The 21,909-nt window shown below is 44.1% G+C and overlaps 1 protein-coding gene across 1 annotated transcript in view; it reads left to right on the forward strand.

The window, feature by feature from the left end:
- The window catches only part of AMBRA1 (autophagy and beclin 1 regulator 1), a 218,233-nt gene that overhangs the window by 118,434 nt on the left and 77,890 nt on the right, over window positions 1-21,909 (forward strand). Inside the window, 1 exon segment of the mRNA XM_030559918.1 lies at window positions 19,643-19,753. Coding sequence (XP_030415778.1) covers window positions 19,643-19,753 — 111 coding nt within the window.

Raw genomic sequence — 21,909 nt, forward strand, 5'->3', positions numbered from 1 at the left:
TGGTAAAGCTCACTTAGTCAGCCATAAATGTACTTTCTCATAACTTGCTGGGTCTTTTAAAAATAAGACTTCACCCACAGTCTTCAGATTTCATAGGAGGAGGGGCAGAGTGGAACCCCGGGAAGGTAGTATGCAAAGAAGCTGTGAATTCTGACAAAGGGCTTTAGGGCTTGTGGCAATGTGCTACAGATGTGCTGCCAGGAGAGAATAGTAGAAATATATATTCAAACCTTAATTTTAAGAATCTCTGAACCAGATTTGCAAAAGGACTGAGAGTCCAGCCCGAACCAACCCCAGACAGAGATTTCCCATCAAGCCTGGGTCATCAGAATGCAGGACAGCACCAAATCTCTACTGCTACACAGTGGCCACATGGGTTCTGTAATCAGGATTGTGAGTGTTGATTATAGACTTCCTTTCCTGTGTAAATTTGGGTATATAGAACACCACATCTTTCTGACTGCAGTCCTGGAGTTTCCTCTAAATGTTAGAGGAATTAGGTGAGCGAAAAGGCATGTAATGGATGGAGATGTCATTAGGCATCAGCTCTTGCATTTCTAAGCCACCAAGACAATAAACTGAGCATCAAGGGAAGTATGGTTCTGAGTTTCAGGATGATGGATGTAAGCTAAGGGGTGCTGTAAATATTGATCGCTACTTGCCTGCATCTTTCCCATTCAACTAACCCCAGAAACTGTTTGTTACTGTACCCTAAGATGGAAGGGAACCATTCTTACTCATAGATTATAAAACCAGAAGGAACCATTGTGATCATCTCATCTGGCCTGCAGTATAACACAGGCCAGAGGACTTCCCTGAATTGATTCCTGCTTGAATTAGAGGATATATTTTATAGAAGAACATCCAATTTTGGTTTAAAAACGTCCAGTGAATCCACCACAATTCTTGGTAAATTGTTGAATGGTTAATTAACCTCACTGTTAGAAATTTGCCCCTTATTTCCAGTCTGAATTTATCTAGTTTCAACTTTCAGACATAGAATCTTGTTATAGTCTTGTAGATTAAAGAGCCCATTGTCAAAATTGTGTTTACCTAGGTAGGTATTTATAGACTGTGATTAAATCACCATTTAACCTTCTCTTTGTTAAGGTAAATAGATTAATGTCATGGAGTGTCAAGGTGTATGAGGTAATATATTTTATTGGACTGTTGTTGAGAGAGACAAGGTGTAGTGAGGTGGGTTTCTTGTATATAGTTGTCTGCAGGGTTCCATTGTTGAAGCTGATCATGGTGTCCAGGGAGTTGATGCTAGTGTGGGAGAGTTCTAGAATGAGTAGTTGTGTTGAAGTTTTGATGGAAATCCTATGAGGGAGTTTAGGTTATCTGTCAAGAGGATGAAAATGTGCTCCATGGAACCAATGATATACCTGAGATATTTTCATCCTTTGGACAGACAGCTTAAACTCCCTCATAGATTTCTACCACACATCCATAAACTCCCTGGGAGCTTAAATTCGTAACTTTGCTAGATATTAAAAATCATAGACTGAATAGAAACACTAGTGTAGGGGACCCCGGAAGACTTTGTCACGGCCTAGTTAGGGCTTTGCACTTTCTCAAGGATAGGTTATTTGCAGACACAGTATGCTAGTAGGTGCTGCTTGTAACTGGTTAGAACTGTCCTGGGTAGAAAGCCCCGGTGTTTGAGGAACTGCAAAAAGTCCCTGGCCATAGGCCAAGGGGGCAGCCACTGCTGATGGAAAGCCCCAATTGCATATGTATGTGCTGCTTTGCATGGGATTAGCATGATGCTATAATTGCTGGGGGCCATTGGTTGCACAGTTGGACTTCGCACCAGGCCAAGCTTTTTCACGCGCTGGGTTCCCCATCCCAGTGACAGCAATGCTTGGAATCCCTGTTGCAGGTGTATCACTTAACCTTCATTAAAGCCAATTCATTCACCTTGTGTGTTGGCCTCATCCTTGCAGAGCATCCAGGCACGCAACAACTAGATTTATGGCTTATTTCAACAATATATAATCCACTTAACACCCCCCGCCCACACACACACACACACACCAGCTTTTTGTTTTCTTTTCCACCTTATAACTTGAGAGGTATTTAATAGGCCACTTCACCTTGATGGTCCCTTGAAATACATAGTAACTGCTTTATGCTAAACCAGTGGTTCTCAACCAGGGATGCAGGTACCCCTGGGGGTATATAGAGGTCTTCCAGGGGCTACATCAACTCATTTAGATATTTGCCTAGTTTTACAACAGGCTACATAAAAAGCACTAGCGAAGTTAGTACAAACTGAAATTTCATATGATGACTTGTTTACACCACTCTATATACCGTACAATACCGAATTGTAAGTACAATATTTATATTGCAATTGATTATTTTATAATTATATGGTAAAATAAGAAAGTAAGCAATATTTCAGTAATAGTGTGCTATGATACTTTTGTATTTTTATGTCTGATTTTGTAAGCAAGCAGTTTTTAAGTGAGGTGAAACTTGGGGTACGCAAGACAAATCACACTCCTGAAAGGGGCACAGTAATCTGGAAAAGTTGAGAGGCACTGTGCTAAACAATCTGTTCCACCTTTCACTTATCTCTGACACTTAATATATTTCCCATGCTTGTAGAAGAACCCTGTGTAAGCTCGAAAGCTTGTCTCTCTCACCAACAGAAGTTGGTCTAATAAAAGGTATTACCTCACTCACCTTATATCTTTAACATCCTGAGACCAACACAGCTACAATGCTGCAGACAAGTCCTGGAGCGTGTCACTAGTAAGATCACCCTTTATGTTCAGAGGCTGGAGTTGTTTGGAAAAAGGTCTTGGCAAGGGCAGAGCTGGCGGAGTAAATCAGGCTACAGACTTCCTTCCAAAACACAAACAAAGGCAAAGGGACACTTCTGTATTAAAACTGTTGCAGGTAATGAGTATCTAGCACTAAAAGGGGAACTTAATGTTCCATCTAAATGAGGACCTTGGGCATCATCTGTATTGCCATGGCATAGAGGCTCTAGTGAGGTTCTAGATTCCTTTGTGCTGGACACTGTGTGAACACCACATTCTCTTAAGGAGTTTACAATCTTAGGGCTAGGAAAAAAGCCTAAAATAGCTGTTGCTGAATAGCTATTATACAGTTAGGATATGGCTACACTAGAGAGTTTGCAGTGGCACAGCTGTACCTATGCAGCTATGCCCCTGTAAGCTCTCTAATGTAGCTGCTCTAAGCCAATTAGAGAGAGCTCTCCCATCAGCTTAAATACTCCCACCCCGGTGAGCAGAAGTTATGTCAGCAGGAGAAGTTCTCCCACTGACATAGCAGCTGTCCACGCCTGCTTTTGGGAGTGTAACTTACATTGCTGAAGGGGTGATTTATTCACTTCCTGAGCGACATAAGTTATGCTGACATAAACTGTCATGTAGACATAGCCTAATTCCCCATGAGGCCATACTTACTTGTAACTAAACGTGCCTTTGTGCAGTTTAGGTTAATCCACTTCCAAAGAAGATTAATTTAAATCATACCAAAGGTGTGCTTAGCAAGGAGTAAGAACGTCCACACAGATGGTTAATGCAGAACAGCTATCATGCTTTAAATTCACACCTTAACTATTTTGCACTGACTTCCCCTTGAATTCCCTGTGTAGATGAGCTAGGTGAGGGAAAAGGATTCAAATACATTTTGTTACATCTAAAATTTCATATAGTGGTATCATTTCAGCTGCACCAGACTTCCTCTCAACCCCTTTTCTCTTGAAGGCATTATGGCAGGTATTTTGTGTTAAGGAGAGATTTGAGGGAGTGGGTTCAAGTGTGGCATTCTGTGCACCAAGGACAATATGGGAGAAGTTGAGAAGATGATTGTGGGTAAAGCAGACAAATGGGTAGTCAAGGTCCTCATCACTGGAGGAGGAAGTGGGGGCAATGTTTTCCAAAATGAGAGCGGATAGGCAGAGGGACAAAGCTGCCACTGATTCAGCTATTGCTATTATATTGCTATATAAGATAGCAGTGACAGTACTTCATATTAATCTTTGTCTTAGCTGATGAAGGAGAGAAGAGCATAGAGCTTTCATCTGTAGCTGAAGTTGGACAGTGGGTCCTCGGCCTTCCAGTATGCAGACCCATTTACTTTTTTTTTTTTTGGCTAAAACGTAACAAATGAAACAGCCCCTGCAGTTACGAAAAATCCCAAGACAATAGGTCTCTCCACATGTGCATTTACAATGACCCGGAGACAGTGAAGGTGAGAGCAGGATATTAGACTGCAAACTTTGCTAGTTAAATGGCTAATTGCATCTGGAAATATCAGTGTGCTGCTGCATAGTATGCTCAGTGTGCATATGTTTTCTAAAATGATAGCTCCCACAGCCAGTTAGCTATCAACTACTGCAATTCCAGCCTTTTCCAGCAGGGAGTACTGTAGAGAATAATTCAGGAGCTAATAGCCAGAGCAGTAGGACAGCTCATAACTGTGGCAGAAGAATCCTCTGTAAAGGAAGCTGTGTTGATATATTCAGTTCTAGTTATGACGACAGTTGTGCTGCTTCATAGCTAGCTAATGACCATTCTCTTTCTAACCATCAGTTGAGTCATATTTCAGTCTCCTCTGCCGTGCTTGTGCATGCACACACTGATTTCTAGTCTTTGGGTGCATTAATTGTCTCTCTAAACACGGGAAGTATGGTAACAGCACACCCCCTCCAGCTGGCTGCCTGAGCAGGGCATAGGCAGAGATGCCTGTCTCACATTTCTCACATGTAGTGAGAGATAGACTAGCTCTGCTGCCCCCTAAACTCTGAGGCCTAGTAGGAGAGTCATCCTAAGAGGATGAGAGTGCACACACAGCTCCAGGAATATGAGGCTCACTTGAGCCAGTGCTGCTTATCCATTGGTCCACACTAGCACTGGTACTTGTGACATGGTACTCTAGACTTCACTGTTATCAGCATGGAATCCTGGTGTGCTGTTGTGGTCTTCAATTTACTTTTGAGGCTCTTATCTGCTATGGAGTTCAGCCAGCTCTAAACCCCTCTCACATACTTTAATGGATTCAGCTGTGAGTCAACAAATTGTGATCATCCCATTTCTCCTGTCTGAATTGCCATCTACTCCTGATTGAAGATTTGGCTGAGTGCAGCTACTGGGTAGCAGCAGGTGGTGCTGTCACTTTACTTGGTATCCTTTGAAATATTATGAACTAAATCTGTTAGATTAAGGTCAAATCTGCCCTAAAAAAAAAGTTGAACCAGTTTGAAGTATCTGGCCCTCTCTCAGCCAAGGGCCTGCAGGGTGACTAGCTGAGCTGCTCTTCTGCATCCTAAGCTCAGGTTTGACTTCTTTTGTTTGTCAGTTGTGGGTTTTTGACTTTTTAAACCTAATTTGAAATAAAGAAAAAAGTGCCTGTTTCTCTTGTTCTCATTGATATTGCTTTTGTACTTCTAGTATATTGGACCGTATTAGGCTGGGCTTTGTTTTGCTGTGGTACCTGTTGCATGCAGGTACACTAAGCAGATAATATTGAAGTTAACTCCTTCCTGGACTCCTGCATCCTCCTGTGATCTTGGACACCAAACATTTAACCCCTTGAATGCTACCATGTTCTTCACCTGACTGTCATTCTTGGGATCTACAGCTCTAGCCTTCTATTGTCTCTTAACCACATCAGTCTCCCGAAGTCCTGTGCTGCATCACTCTGATACCCAGGTCACACTAATTAGGGTTCACGTCTCAGCAGCTTTTCTGGAGTTTGCTCTTCACTGAGATATGGAAGACTCCTTTGTGCACTAAAACTCCCTTCCTCCCTGCTGCAGTCTCAAAGCGCCTGCTCTCTGGTTATTGCAGAGAGCACTTGTGTCTTGTTCCAAACTGTCCTCCACCTCCCTCCATCCTCTTTCTGACCCTCACCAAATTGAGTAAGGAATTGGCTACACTCTTCCTTTTGGAGATCTTAATCTGTCCTGCTACCTTGAGCCTGGGTAGTTTATTTAACCTGAGTCCCTTTCACCTTCCTCTTCTCATCCAGTCTGAACAAACCACTCTTCACTGGATTCTCTTTCGGCCTCTGTTATCTCCTGTCTTTCCTATCATTGTCCCTAGTTTTACCCCCTGACCATTAATTGCATTATCAGGAGCTTTTTCCCCTAGTATACTCCATTCTGCTCTTCTCACAATCTCCATATCCCTTCATCCTGCTCACTTGAACCTGCTCACTACCCAACTGCTGCACTGGCTTCTTTCCCTTTCTTTATAGAGCTTTGGGGACAATTCAGAAATTGCTCCCTCCCGTGTGCTGTCCTTCCGTCTTTGTGTTTCACAGACAAGCATAGTGACTGCTTTCCTTGCACATAATGCAACGGCGTGTGAGCCATTGTGCTGGGTAGGTGCTCTTAATGAGCACAGTACTCTCTTAAAATGTATTCTATAAACACGATCTGTCAGCTCTTCATTTCCCCCAGGACACTGGTAGTTTACAGTATGAGGGGCATTTACATTGTCTGGACTTGAATTCTTATTACTGAAGTTGCATTTCCCGTGAGGACACATGACTTAGCCTTAACCTTCCCTTACATGTGTAAATTTAGTGTCAGCAAACATCTCCTGAGCAAAGCTGGCCTGTTCAGGGTATTATAACTGTGAAATATAATCGACCATTGTGTGTGTTTAGCCCAGTACTCTGTATTGCGATGGCAGTGCTGCCATTATTGTTAGGCTGAAACAGCATTTTTATTATAGACCTGGTTTCTCAAGGGAATATGTTATAAATTAGTCTTGAATGTGTGTTCTGGTATGAAAGTAAGTTTGTCTGATGCTCTTTCTAGGCAGACGAGAGAGAGTAGTACAGTTTTATTTCAAAACAATGAACGTGAGTCTAAAACTAGTTTAGAAAAAGCCTTGTAGTATTGATCCTTACATTCTTTTCTCCATTGGCCTCCTGGGTAGGGTGAGGACTAGATGGGGCCTACCAGATACTATGGCTAGGTTGACACTTCCTGTCTCTGCAAGGTTGCACCAGCCTCAGGAAGTGAAGGACCTTCTGATCTGGGGACTGAGAGCCACTGTTTGGTAAGGTTTCAGAACTCTGGAGAGGCTGCTCCAAGTGTGGGAGAAAACTGTGGTGTCCACGCAGCAGTGTGTGACTCCTGTCCGGGAGCATGTGAGCTGTTTGCACAGACTAATATCACCAGGGACAGCTGCTTGTGAGTCTGGTGTCCGCTCCCGTAGGCCGGGCAGCACAGCAGTGCCCAAGGAGCTGCCCAGGCTGGGGGTTAACTTCTGAAAGCAGCATCCTGATATGCTGCTGCTTTTGCCACTGCAGTTCCTGGCCTGATCGCTGGCCAGAGCCCTGCTGGTCTCGCTCATTGTCCCTAGAGCCCTGCAGCTCTGCAGATACCCGCTTTATATCCATGCCAGTTTAGTAAAGAACCTAGTACTTCGTGCCCCCAACCACATGTAACACTGGAGGAGGAGGGTTCAGAAGCTGTTCCCAGGAACAGCAGCAGCAGAATCTGCAGGATCCTTTCCTTGCTGAGGAAGTTAAGGGTTTCTGAGGTGTTTCTAGTTGATCCAATAAAAGATATTACTTCACTCACCTTATGTGTCTGTGGTGTTTCTGAGTCATATAGATGCACCTTAGAAAATCTAAATCTCAGATCTTTGTTTTTGAACAAGGCACTTATACTCAAGGACCTTGGCCAACCAATGTCTTGGTCATGCCAACAGGAATTCTCACAGCCGGGTGATCCTTAACTGCAAGAACGGATCATCTGGACTGCATGAACTAATCTGTTGCACTACATACAGGAAGAAAAGGAAGCAACTCCAGGAAGAGTGACTTTCCTTCTTCAATGTAGCTTTATGCAGCTGACTAAGGAATAAACATGGGAAAGTTTGTGCTCTGCCTCCTCATCAATGACAGGGAAGCTCTCTGGAGGCCTGTGATTGGTTAGAATCAGAGGAGGGTGTGCAGGCACTGTGCAGGGTTACACTAACTGGTGAAAGGCTGCCCTCTTTGTCCTGCCTTTGCAAGGCTCACCATCTGAAGCAATTAGGTTTAGTAGGCACATTTCATGCTCTGAAAAGTCAGAAAGGGAAAGAAAGGGAGTTTTACAAAAGGAAATGCCTGCCAGGCACATTCACTCTAGTTTTGTGCAAAGGATAAACACAGATGTGGAGGTTAAAAAGCAGACTTCTAGCAGCATTTAATGAAGGGTTTTGAAACGATGCAAGATAAAGTGGAGGCACCGCAAAGGTCAGAACTGACATTGGGAGGAGCCCGATTGACACACAGCACAGATTAGCTATTGAGAGCCCACTAGTTCAGGTTCACAGGGCTTTCACAAACCAAGGAGAGAGCTGTGGCAGGAGGGTTTGGCATTTTGATTTTAAGTCACCTTTTTCTGGAAAGCTGCAAAGAGGGGTTATGAACTTCCCCTTGTGTTTGGGTTCAAATGAAGTTAAGCAAAAAAAAAAATTGTTTAGCATTCTTGAAAGTTCAGTCCACTGTGCCGCCTCATCCTGCCCTGCAAGGCCAGGCCACATGTCACCCCACTATAATCGTTCAGCTTCCGTGCTGCAGTGTCTGATGTCTGGGAGAGAGTGGTCTCTGATATAGTGTTCATTGTTCGTTTCAGTGGATCTGTACTGCCTTCCAGACTTAGAAATGTGTGTATTTCCCCAAATCTGTACTTTTCCTCACATTGACAGAGGAAAGCTACCAGTCAGATACATCTCTCCCATTTGAGCCAGGAGATATAGGAGAGCCCTGTCTCCTGTGATCAGACAGGCACTCATGGTTCTTGCATCTGAACGCCTTACTGCTAGGTAGTGGATTTCTTGTCACACAGAATCATAGAATTTAGAAAGAGACAAAGCCTGTCAGGTCCCATCTAGACATTCTCTTACCATAAAAGCTGAATGATGCATATAGAATCCACAGAAAACAAAAACAACTTTAAAAAGGCAGCCAGTCTTCATAAAAGGCGGAAACAATTTAAAACAACTGATGAAACAAGATGCAGATAAAACAGTTTTTAACATAAAACATTCACCAGAGCGATTCCAAAATCTACAATTTCCTCTTGAAAAGGAACATGTTGTACCACTTAAATTATATGGCAGCATGAAATCCTAACACAAATCACTGCCACACAGAAATGTGAGAGAAATGGTCTCACAGGGTACATCTACGCTGCCATTTAACATGTAATTGTAGTGTGGGTAGGTATACCCACGCTAGCTTTAATCTGGCTATCATAGGTAACAAAATGAAGATGCAGTACCACCAGTTAGCTGCCTGACTGCAAGTCTGCCAGGGACCTAGGTGAGTATGTGGGTTGGTAGTCCACACTGGGGTACATGTCTTTACTGCCGCTGTTAATGCACCAGCTAGTTTAAAGCTAGCATAGGTATGTCTACCTGTGCTACTGTTACACCCTAAATTGCAGTGAAGACGTACCCCAAGATAAGAGCCCAGGTAGTCGCATCTATAGAAATGGAACAGGAATCCCGAGAAGCATCCACCTGTCAGGAACTTTCCAGCCCTACCTTCTACTTCCCAACAAGTTTCCCAAATCTTAAACCCTAAACGTAGCCTGGCAATGACTTAGTCATGGGTAACTACTTTAATGACCCCATTAGTGCTATGTGCAAGTGGAGGCAATGCCTCTTTCATGCTGGGGAACTTGCTCCTCCTTCCTCCTGAGAGAAAAGTGTCCCAAATGACTGTTGCTGATAGAGATTTGAAGCTGCGAACAAGGAGTCCCTAATAGCCATTTCCAGTAACGTTTAAACAAGCACCAGCCACATCCTCCTCACCCCACTAACCCAGCAGAAACTGAGGAACAAAACCAGCACAGTCAATCCCCAAAGTCTCCCTTCTTGGGCAAGCAAAGTACATGCTTCTCTTCAGTCATTGATATTTGTTACCCCCCAATAAATGTGTCTAAACCATTCAAACTAATTGTCTTCTAAGACGGTGGATACACACAAGCTAAATAATTACACATCAATAGTAAATACAATTTAATCATTAATCATGACTACCAACATTATGCTCTCTTTTGTCCTCCTAACAACTCATTGCTGGCAAATAGTCATCTCTTTATCTCAATTTATTACATAGTGAAGCCTGATTAAAAGATTCCCAAGTAAGTCCACAATTCTGATGGGATTGCTCACTCTGTAGTTCCTTGATAGCACGGAAGAGACTCGGTCTCAGTGGGGGCAAATGCAACTGAAAGCACAAGTATTTTACTGTTCTCTCATGGCAAGTTCTCTAGGGCAGGGATCGGCAACCTCTGACACGCGGCTCACCAGGGTAAGCACCCTGGCAGGCCAGACCAGCTTGTTTGCCTGCTGCATCGACACTCAGCGGACCATGGCTCCCGCTGGTTCACCATCCCAGGCCAATGGGGGCGGTGGGAAGCGGCGCGGACGAGGGATGTGCTGGCTGCAGCTTCCCGCCACCCCCATTGGCCTGGGACGGCAAACCACGGCCAGTGGGAGCCACGGTCCGCTGAACCTGCAACAGCAGCAGGTAAACAAACTGGCCCAGCCTGCCAGGGTGCTTACCCTGGCGAGCCGAATGCCAGAAGTTGCCAATCACTACTCTAGGGCAATGGCTGGCAGTGACCTAGGGAGTGGTAAGAAGCAGCTCTTGAATCAGGTTTCTTGTTCAGTGCTGTGTCTCTCGGACTGATGGAAAGAGGCGGGTGGTGGGGGTGTAGTGAGTTCTTGGGAGATCAGAGACTACAGCTGTGTGTTCTGTCCATAACATGGTTTCAGAAACTTTGGGGCTGGAACCAGAGGAAACTGAACAGTCTGGTCCTCAGTGTTAATTTTGTTTAGGATGAGAATGGCTGGCCACACTTTCTATAGGATAGCATTTATGGTGTGTGGGGAGGGGTGTTTTGTACACAGAACATGCTGGGGTATGGTATTTCCCACCCTGCAATGTAAGACTTGTGGTGTCCTGGTCTGAGGGATTCTGCATTAAATGCTAGTGTCCCATGAGGCAGTCGTGGTTTGTTTTAGAAATTGCAGTGCCCTTTCCTATTTGAGTCTGTCCCCCACTCTGCAGGCCTGCCTGAGCAGTGGCATTTCGGTGAGGGTGTGCTCAGAGATTCTGGGAATCTGGATTTTCTCTCCTAGGGAGAACAATCACCAGCTTGAATGTGTCTTTTCACAGAGGTGAAGCACAAACTGTTCTGACAAGAGGGGAAGCATTTGAAAGGGATCTTAACCTCTTCAAGCATCTCTCAGAGAAACCCATCCTACCATCAAAGTGAGACATGTGCCGCAGGCGTTTCTTTATCAAATTATCTGACCTGATATTAAAAATAAGCCCTTCCCCTTCTTCAAAGTAAGATGTCAAGGAGCCATCAAGGCAACATCAGAACTGGAGGCTTTGGGCTGGACAGCTGTTCACTGTCACCTGTGTTTCTTGCAAACCAGTTGATCTTCTAAATCTTCTGAAGCTTATGGCAGCTAGATTCCCTTTTCTGTGTGACATTTGCAATGTCTGCCATGTAAAGATCTCTAGGCACTTAACTCTGAAGTCCTTTCAAGATGGTAGAATGTTCATAGTCTGTAGTTGGGGTTTACTCTTCTCTCCACTGACCCCTTGGCTGCTGAATCAAGCCCTGGTTTTGAAAAGAGATTTTGTAATAGGAATGAGTGTGGTTTAGGGAGTTGCAACTCTCCTTACCACAGCACCTCAGGTATGGGGAAAAAAACAGGTCTCTTAAAAGATCCACCCTTCAGAGCCCACTCAGCTCTGCCAGTGTTTCTTCATTAACATTGCACAAAGCCTAAAGTCTTTCTCTGCTTAGCATATATGGAACTAGGTTTTCCACTTCCTACATTTGTGAATGGGCATGGGATTTGTTACTGAAATGGTAAGAACTCTGGCAGGAGACACATTGTGCCTGCTGCCGTACACTTGCTGGTATGCTGGAAAACATTACCCTAGATGGCTGTTTGTCAGGAATGACAGCTGTCTGCACTTGTATCTTTCTGCGTTGGGCTAATGTTGTACGTAGTCAACTGTGCTAGCCTGGAACAGAGAAGGCTCACTGGGATTTTGGTTAGCTCCTGCGGTGCATCCGATCATTTACTGTGACCAGAGGTGATCCCAGGAACAAGGCTGTCCTGTAAAATATCTGGCTTCCTGCACAAGTCAGATTGTGATCTCAATGTACTCGCGTCACCTGGCTTGTGTGGCCAGTGTTAATATCTAAACTGAATTTAATTAAACTGTTTCTGAGTTGTCTGTGTGAGAGGTATGCCTCCTTGGGAACTTCCAAATCACTCTGTGCAGCAGAACAGGCCGATCCATTTTCAGTGAAAGCTTCTTTGTCTGGACTTGTTAGAGAGACGCCACTGTCCTTCTCAGCTTTGGTGAATGTGTCTAGTGTTGCAGACCACCTGGCGCTATGTCTAGAACTAACACAAGGCTAGTGAGGTGTAGAACCCAGTGTCAGTAGTGTGCTGAGCCCTAGTGGTAAATGCAGAGACTGGTGGGAAGCTCCAAAGGAGAGTTTCATTGTCCACAAGCAACACAGAGACTTATGGGATTTTACACAGGGGCCAAGGGCTAAATTTTCACAGGTATTTAGGCACCTAAAGATGCAAATAAATACCTAGTGGGATTGACAAAGTGTCTAAGCACTTTTTCAAGGGAGTCAGGCACTTAACTTACATAGGGGTTTTGTAAATCCCACTAGATACCTATCTGCATCTTTAGGCATGTAAGTACCTTTGTAAATGTGGCCCTAAGTTTCTAGCATCTTATAGGCCAGCTGTGGTTCTGAATAAGGGATTTACTCTTATGCCAAGCTCTGGAAGAACTTGAACTATTGCTTCCGTAGATATTCTTATTAACTTCATTGATGTACAACAAGGGAGATGGCTTCTCCCCATCTCTGACACATAAGCAGCAAGACCTGTATAAAGATGGTGAGAATATTACCAACTCATCCAGTGAGAGTCTGGAAATAGAGCAAGTACACTGCTCTTCAATGAAGGAACATTAGAGTGCTCTAAAGACAAGCTCTGTGCTGTTTCTTCCTGGGACCCCCTCTGCACTCAGATATTGGGCTTGCATGGCTTGATTCACAAATGAGCAGTTGATTCCTCCATCTGTCTGAGATTAATCGGATCCTCTGAGTGGATAAGGCTGACGGGTGGTTAATTGTCACATGGAGGAGGCATGTAAGGAAAGTTTTTAACCATATCTTTGTTAAAAGGCTGCTGTTTCTTTTATAACTCTTTCTTGTCATGTGCTGAGTGGGGGTGGGTAGAGACTGGGGGAGGGGGGATGCTGAAAGCCTTTATCTTCATTTCTGCCATCACCTAGTGTTTATTACTCAGTGATTGGCAGCTTTCCTGCGCCTGTCTATCAAACCCACGTTCGCTGCATTTCAATTGCCCTTCACTTCAGATTTCAGTATTGTGAAATCTACATCTTTGTAGAAAAAGGTCGTTTTGCTCATGGTGATGACAAGCCCAAGACTCTTGGGTACCTGCTCCAGTCGCTTGTGATTCCACCAAACAAAGGAAGCTCCAGAAATCAGAACAATCTGTCAAGTGACTGGTGATAACTGTTTCCTGGAAGAGTTGATCTGCTACTGTCCAGACTTTAGACTTGTAAACAGGGAGTTGTCATCAAGTGGGTTTGTTTCTTGTGGGGGTCCCCTAGGGATCAGTTCTTGGGCCTATGCTGTTTAACATTTTTATCAGTGACCTAGAAGAAGACATAAAATCACCACTGATAGTTTTCAGATAACACAAAAATTGGGGAAGGAGGACAAGTCACTGATACAGAGCGATCTGGATTGCTTGGTAAGGTGGGTGCAAGCAAACTGTGTTTTAATACAACTAAATGGAAATATATACATCTAGGAACAAAGAATGTAGGCCATGCTTACAGGATGGGGAACTCTACCCTGGGATGCAGTGACTCTGAAAAAGATTTTTGGGCTTATGGTGGATAATCAGCTAAACATGAGCTCCCAGTGAGATGCTGTAGCTGAAAGAGCTAATGTAATCCTTGACTGCATAAATGGGAGTTATGAGTAGGAGTTCACCTTGAATCATCCCTTGAAATATGTGTTAACAGTTTATGCTAAACAGTTCCATCTTGTATTTAGCAGTGACACTATGAGTTAGTTTCCTGGACCTGAAGAAGAGCTCTGTGTAAGATCAATAGCTTTTCTCTCTCACCAACAGAAGTTGGTTCAATAAAAGATATTGCCTCACCCACCTTGTCTCTCTAGGAGAAGAAAGGTTATTGTACCTCTGCATTTGGCTCCGGTGTGATCACTGCTGGAACACTGTGTCCAGTTCTGGTGTCCACAGTTCACGAAGGATGTTGATTAATTTGAGAAGGTTCAGAGAAGAGCCATGAGAATGATTAAAGGATTAGAAAACCTGCCTTATAAGATAGACTCCAGGAGCTCAATCTATTTATCTTAACAAAGAGGAGGGTAAGGTGACTTGATTACTATATAAGTACCTACATGGGAACAAATATTTGATAATGAGTTCTTTAATCTAGCAAAGAAAGTTTTGTAACATGATCCAATGCCTGGACATTGACTCTAGACCAATTCAGACTGGAAATAAGATGTAACTTTTTAACAGTGAAGGTAATTAACCACTGGAACAATTTACCAAGGATCATGGTGGATTCTCCATAACTGGCAATTTTAAAATCAAGACTTGCTGTTTTCTTAAAGCTATGCTTTAGAAGTTATTTGGGGGAAATTCTCTGGCCTGTGTTATGTGGGATGTTAGACGAGATGATCACAGTAGCCCCTTCCGGCCTTGGAATCTATGAAAGAAGCCGAAGTGTTCTTAGGGTACGTCTACACAGGGAGAAAAAAAACCTGCATCATGGCTGCAGCTGGCTCAGGTCAGCTGGCTTGGGCTGTGTGGCTAAAAATTACTGTGTAGATGTTTGGTCTGGAGCCTGAGCTCTGAGAACATCCTCCCTGGCAGGCTGTCAGAGCTCGGGCTCCAGCCTGAGCCCAAACCCAGAGATTTACATGACAGTTTTTCAGCATGGAGCCCACGCTCTGCAAGCCTGAGTCAGCTGACCTTTCCAGCCCCAGATGTTTTAGCCCTGTGTGGATGTACCTTCATTGTCTCCAGGCTGCACCAAGGTTTAAGAGACAGCAGCACCCTCCTGGGTTAGTACCTGGTTTGGCAAAACCAGCAGAGAGAACATGTCCCAGATGCTTTTCGTTGTGTGGAAACTCTGCTGAGTAATGGGAGAGGGGACTTTAGCTTTCTTCCTAAATTGTTCAGCTTTCTGACTCCTCTTCCATTGGAGAGACCAATTGAAATAGTTGGAGCAGTGCTGTGTGGGCCCTGGGAAATGAGGGGCACACCTGGAAGTATAGTCTCCTCCCCCCCCCCTTTTTTACTGAGAGTCCAAGATTTGCTTTCTATTAATTGTTTTTATTGTAGGAAGGTGCATGTATGTGTGAAATTTCTGGCTGGATTTGAGAGACAAAACTGAATGACATTGATTACATGTAACTAGATGTAATTTAATAATCACACTTCTCAGTTATATAATTACTGTAAATACAGGTAATTGCTTAATGAAAGCATGTAAATTGCAGAGTAGACATTAATGTAGGGTAAATCGCTTTGGATCCTTTGAGAAGTGACCAGGACCCTTTTTTGCCCATGGACATCCATACACAGCAGACCCTTTCTAGATTTGGTGCCTTTGCTCACTCCTCTCTGCCTGTGGATGACATTTTCTAGTTTAGGCTAGCTGTGGCCATAACACCCATCTATTGAATTAGCTTCTTCCAGGCTCTGTGTGTGTTCGTGTAGGGGGCTGCTATGTGGGTGAAGGGGCAGAGAGCTGCTTTCACCCTTTCTTGGAACAACAGAGGAGGATCTGCTTTCTACCCCTTGAGAGAGGATCTGGCACCCTGAGGACAAAAAAGTAAAGGGCTAATGAACACCATTATCTTTTGGAAAGGGCCCTGGGCAGAACCAGAAGGTCTTGAGGAAAATTTCAGGGAACATTTGCTAATGGCTTGCTGTCGATCAGTGTTTGTAGCAATAGATACAACTGTGTCATAAAGCCAACAAACAGATATGCCATTTTTACTGAGGGGGAAATAGCATTTGTACAGTATGCCCGGCCTACCAAAGCGTACAAGGTTAAGAACACTGGAAAGTTTTTGGTTTTTTTTTTTATCCCGGGGTTGAGAGTGCAGCTGATAGGCAGGACTTTGTGGACAGAAGTGCGCTCCCACTTTCATTCACTCATAGGGGAGCACTGATCAGCGTTTATGTTGGGCGCCCCATCAGTGCCTGGGCCAGTGAAGCTGCTAATCAAACCGATTTGAATCGGACCGATTTCGGTGGTGAATCCAGGTCATCATGAGGCATGTTGTGCATACACTAAGAAGACTCTTTCATACAAAGTGGTGAATGGGAGACTGCAGTTTGTGGCATTACTAGGGGGCTTGTTAGGTGTCTCTTTGGGAGCCGAAAGGGCATGTAAAGATCCTTCTCAGAAGCCAGGAAAGGCTTGTGTCTTACTGCAGCTAGGTGTCCTGTGTGGTATGTCTGCTTCCTTTACTAGCTGCAGTATCTCTGTAGAAGAGAAACTCTTTTGTGACCAAGTCTTATAGGGCAATTGTTGTAAGCTAATCATGATTGTTTCCGTTACTTCTCCCAGCCTGCTGGTTCCATCACTGTGCCTTTTGTACAGACACTTCAGTTTCCTTTTCTTCTCTCCTTGCTCAGGGGCCGCACCAGAGGGGAAGCTGCAGTTGCCTGCTCAAAGCAGGCTTGAAAGCAGCAGACCTAGGAGCATGGAGTTTAAACTTGCCGATCTGTCTCCCTTTCCCTTCCCCAGATATGAGCTGGCTGGGTATTAACTCTTGGGTGCAGGATAGTTTTTTTTAGCATACTGAATGTCATTTACCGTCAGCATTCTCAGAGGAGGCCTGTGCATGTGGGGGGGATATAGAGGGAAAGCACGGGGCATTTATACAGTGATAGAAAATGTTCTCAATTCTGCTTTCCAAGCAGTCTGTGAGTGTTTCTGAAAGAGGCAGATAGAGAGGCCAAGGGGAGCACGATAGAGGGCCGTCAGTCGCTGGAGGCCTGTCATAGCTGAGTACACAATATAAAGCTCTGACTTCTCAGAAATCTCTTCCTGGGCATATTTTCAGAGCTTTCACTGGAACCACAAACCAGGGCTTAGGACAGCTTATTTATATAAGGAGGACCAGCAGCTTTTTTTTCAGTGTCTTCCTCTTTTGTTTGTCAGGATTGTTCTTGAATTTGCTCTTCGCCCTTGTTCTTGCCTCTCTTTTATTTGTAGACAGAGCATAAGCCTTGCTCAGTGTGTTTTCAGACCATCTTTATTTTGCTGCCCTGAGCTTTCTGCTAGGATTTGATAAGGTAGGAGTGAAGGGAGAATGAAAGAATCTAGTAAGAAGCTTGGCCTGTTGACCTTGTGTGCCATTGTGCCAACTGGTGCCTAGCATCCTTCTGCCAGGGCTGTTGGTCTGTCTGGCACAAATCAAAACCTGAATTGTCCAAGAAATTCCATCTCGTATAATATGGCTGCAGCAGCAACTTGTGCAGACTTTCTGGGAGAATTTGGCTACTAACAGTTAAATGTTTTCACTGTTCGTGCCAAGAATGCTCCAGCTAAACAAATTCCCTTAAAGTCTGGGGTCTACACTCTCCCTCATTTGGCTTGTCTTCCTTTCCATGACCAAATTCTTTTACCTTGGGCTTTTGTCTGTGTGCACGCTTGTATGTCCACAGCACTAGGCCGGCTTGCATTTGAAGATAGTGGCATTGTATATGCAGGAATATGAAATCTCTGATTACTCCCAACCCCTCAGATACATGGTTGCTGTGTGGATACTGTCTCTCTTCTCCACCTCCCCAGGAGTTGAATGCAATCCCACTGAGCTACTCCATTTTGATCTGCCAGGGTGATTCTTTTGTTCTCAAACCAGTGTGCTTAGAATTTTATTTTCTGGCCACATCTCCTGTAGATAGAGTTTCTAGGGCATTCTCTTAACCTAAAGCTCTGGTCCATTGTCTGAGCTTTGTGGTAGGGCTTGCTGGAGTTGGGAATGGCACCTAGCTCCAGCAAGGGGGAATTTGAGTTTCTGGCCGCCTGTGCGGCAGTAGCTATGACCAGCCAGAACAGAACAGCTACAGAGAGAAGAAAACTAAGCAGACAGCTATGTTGAGCCTCTTGTCCCCCTTGCCAGCCAGAGATCAGAGTGAATTAAGAAATAGGAGGTGGTTTTCCAAGTTTCTCTTAGGGCTGAGGCTGTTCCATATCCAATAAAACGTGACTTTGCCAAAGAACCACCTCTGTCAGGTTACAACAACACTGCATACATAGTTGTCATTTTAAAGGGCCAGGAAGGGTACATGTGTGACTCAACAGCACAAGTCAGTCAGAAATAGATGTTGTCAGGATTACATTTTTGTTGGTAAATGTCGATGAATGTCCATGTCACATAAATGATGAAAAAACATTTCCATTGATGATGATCTAAGTTTACAGATAGACAAAGTAAGAAAAATGCTGCTTGAAAACTTATTAGTTTGCCTTAGGGACATTTACTCTGTATATTTAGACTGTCATGTTAATCTTCCTCCCCCCAATTTCATTCAACTGTGAAAATTAAAACCAATAAAAATCTAAAAAAGAAAAAGAAGCTTATGAATAAACATTGATATCATGCATGAATTTTATATTAAAAAATTGAATTCTGCCCAGCCTAGTCATCAAGTTCACCTGCATTTTAGCATAATGAGCACTGTGCTATTTATATAGCACCATAACTTTATATTGTGCTTGAGAGATTCTCTACCCAGAAAAGCTTACACCTACCTGAGACAAACATGGTACATGAAATTAATAGGAAAGGCAAGGTCATGGATTAATACAAAGGGATCATATGTATTTGCCATTCTGTGACTGCTTGGAACATATCTTTCTGTCCTGTCCTCTGATCTTTCCTTTGCGGGAGTGACCCCCCCACCCAAGGATCAGCTCAAATATTGGCTCTTTGATTTCTCATAAATATATGTCCCATTGATAGGGATAGATATTACAGTCAAACAGTCCCCCCAGGGGTGGGAGGTAAAAATGGAAATGGGGAATACGCCCCACAAAGGCGGCTATTCATACAGGATCAAATTAATTCTGATGAGAGCTGTTTTAAAAGCCATAGCTTTTTGTTTTTCCTGCTTTCCAAATTGCATAGAAATTTGGGAGTCAATGACATGCACCTTGTGATGGTGTCAGTATATTAAGATAAATCTAAAATGAATAAATGAGAGTAGGTAGGAATAAATGAAACCACTTTTGTGTTAGGGTAAATATTTGCTGTTAACCATCTTCCTTCCTCAGATTGTGATGCAAGGATGTTGTGGCTTTTTCACCATTTCCTCTGCTCAGAGATTTGTGACCTGTTGCCATTTCTGTAAATATTGCTTCGTTTCTTTTGTTTAGGAAACCAGAGGCCTTTGTGCATTGAGCACTGAAAATGTTTGTTGATTCATCTCCTATACTGTGGTTTTCAGATCATCTGTTAGGGAAAGCAAAGATGTCTAGTTACTGATTGTTTCCTCCTTCCCTCCAGGGGCTGTGATTGGAGATGGACAGTCAGCTGTGGCTAGCAACATTGCCAATACCACCTACCGGCTCCAGTGGTGGGATTTCACCAAGTTTGACCTGCCTGAAATCAGCAATGGTAAGCTGGGAAGGGAACTAATGCCTCCTTGCAAGTCCACCCACCCATTGAGCCCCATGAACACCAGAAATTCTCAGAATTCCCAAAGGTCCAGTCCAGCGCACTGGATTTCCTGATGTGATTGTCACTTCAACTGGAGCCATTAAATAATTAACAGGCATGTTGGAATCATGTAGGGTGCTCTTACCACTCTGTTTTGCCGACATACACCTTGTTGACTGCATCTAGGGTTCTTTGCGTGGATCAGTTTCTGTGGGTATCTCCTCAAATCCGTGAACATTCTCATGAGTGCAGGAGAGCTGCCTGGAGTGGAAGGGCTGACTAGGTGGTATGCTGGCAGCACCCAGCTGGCTTAGAGTTTGAAGTACTTGGTCTCTTGCGTACCCATACTAACACATGATTGGAACTGTAACTGTAGCTTCTAATGACCCTTGGGATTTATGGTGTTTGGGATCTCGAAGAGAGCCACATCCAGGTCTCTGGCTGGAGGTGGAAGATGAAAACATTATCACTGGACTTTGCTCCCCCTTCCCCCGCCAAACCGCCCTCCTTACCCATGAAACAACTGAGTTGTAGATCAGTGTTTCTCAACCTTTTTGATACCAGAGACCAGTTGCTGCCTTCCTAAATTGTGTCAGGGAGATCTTAGGGGCCGGGGCCGGTGCCAGTCCACGGACTGGTCGTGAGAAACACTGTTGTAGTGTATTTCTGTGCAGCAGAGTGCAGCCTTCAGTGACTCGATGTTGCTTGGAGGGGCATGGATTCTGTTTTAAGGAGCCCTCTTCTTTCACAGGTAAATATGTGGCGCCTATCCCAGGAATAAAAGCAGCTACTGTATATATAGGGATAAGAGTGCTGGTGGTCCCGTGCATAGAGGGAGAGTTGCCTTGCTTCCTTTTCTCTATCTCTCTTGCGCCTCCCCTAGAAATCCATAGGATGGTGTTTCGAGGGTCACACCCTTGCTGGAAATGAGGCCCATTTCCAAAAGTTGCTTCTTAATTTTGCATGGAAAAAAGTAATTAAATGGAATCTTGTTTGTCTAAGGGGCATTGTATCTCTTGGGGAGTAGCAGGTAGCATCTTCTCAGGCGTTGTGAGCACTATACCAGATGTCAGTGATTGGATTAATTTGTAGTACTAATCAGGTTTTTTTAACCTGAGGAGCAGACCTGTGCCCAAGAGCAGGTCTCTGCCTTGTTGTTTACAAGAAGTATTCCCTCTCTAGTCAGAGACCCTGGCACAAGAATAAAGCTGCGATCAGAGAGCAGGAAACGTTGCTGCTGGTTTAAAATCCTCTGGGCTTCTCCACATGCTTTTAATGGATTTGAAAAGTGTTTCAACTGCTAATAGCTCTTCTGGGCTCATCTGGTTGCCCTATCTGGTTGCCCTGGAGCAGGCTGCTGTTAAATTTTTGTGCAGAGTGTTTGTTTATAATTCATGGAGTCCCATAGAAAGGCAGAACCATCTGCTTCTCGAGGCATCAATATTTCAAACTCCTCCCTCTCCCCTGCTGGGACACTTCCATTCAGAGATCATTTATAACTAGCAGATTACTGGACTTGGATATTTCTGTCTTCTGTTGCCATCATGCCCATCCTCTCTGTCTGTCTGCAGCCTCTGTCCCTGCTGCAAGCCTGTGTTGTGCCCATCTGGCTCACCGCTCTGTGCCTGGCCAGAGCCTTGCTCCAGACCTGCTTGCCTTCATTTATTTTAATTTTAAAATGTTTAGGTATTTTGTTCTCTATTTCCTTCCAACTCCTCACTCGCTGCATCCAACTCTGACGCTTTACAGAATGGTTTGCGACATCTTACAGAAATGGTTTGCAACGTGTGGTTCATGGACCCCTGCTCTTGTTGGTTCAGTGACCAGAATTACTCCAAAGCTGCACTTGAAACCTGAGACCTTATACTGAGGCACAGAGGAAAGAGTACACCACTGGGAACCAGTAACTCCTGAGCTATGATTGCCTGTTACTGAACCCTGATGTGTAGGGCCCTACCAAATTCATGGTCCAGTTTGGTCAATTTAACGGTCCTAGGATTTTAAAAATAGTACATTTCACGATTTCATCCATTTAAATCTGAAATTTCACGGTGTTGTAATTGTAGGGATCCTGAACCAAAAAGGTGTGTGTGTGTGTGTGTGTGTGTGTGTGT

This window comes from Gopherus evgoodei, chromosome 4 (genome assembly GCF_007399415.2).
Source record: "Gopherus evgoodei ecotype Sinaloan lineage chromosome 4, rGopEvg1_v1.p, whole genome shotgun sequence".
NCBI lineage: Eukaryota > Metazoa > Chordata > Testudines > Testudinidae > Gopherus > Gopherus evgoodei.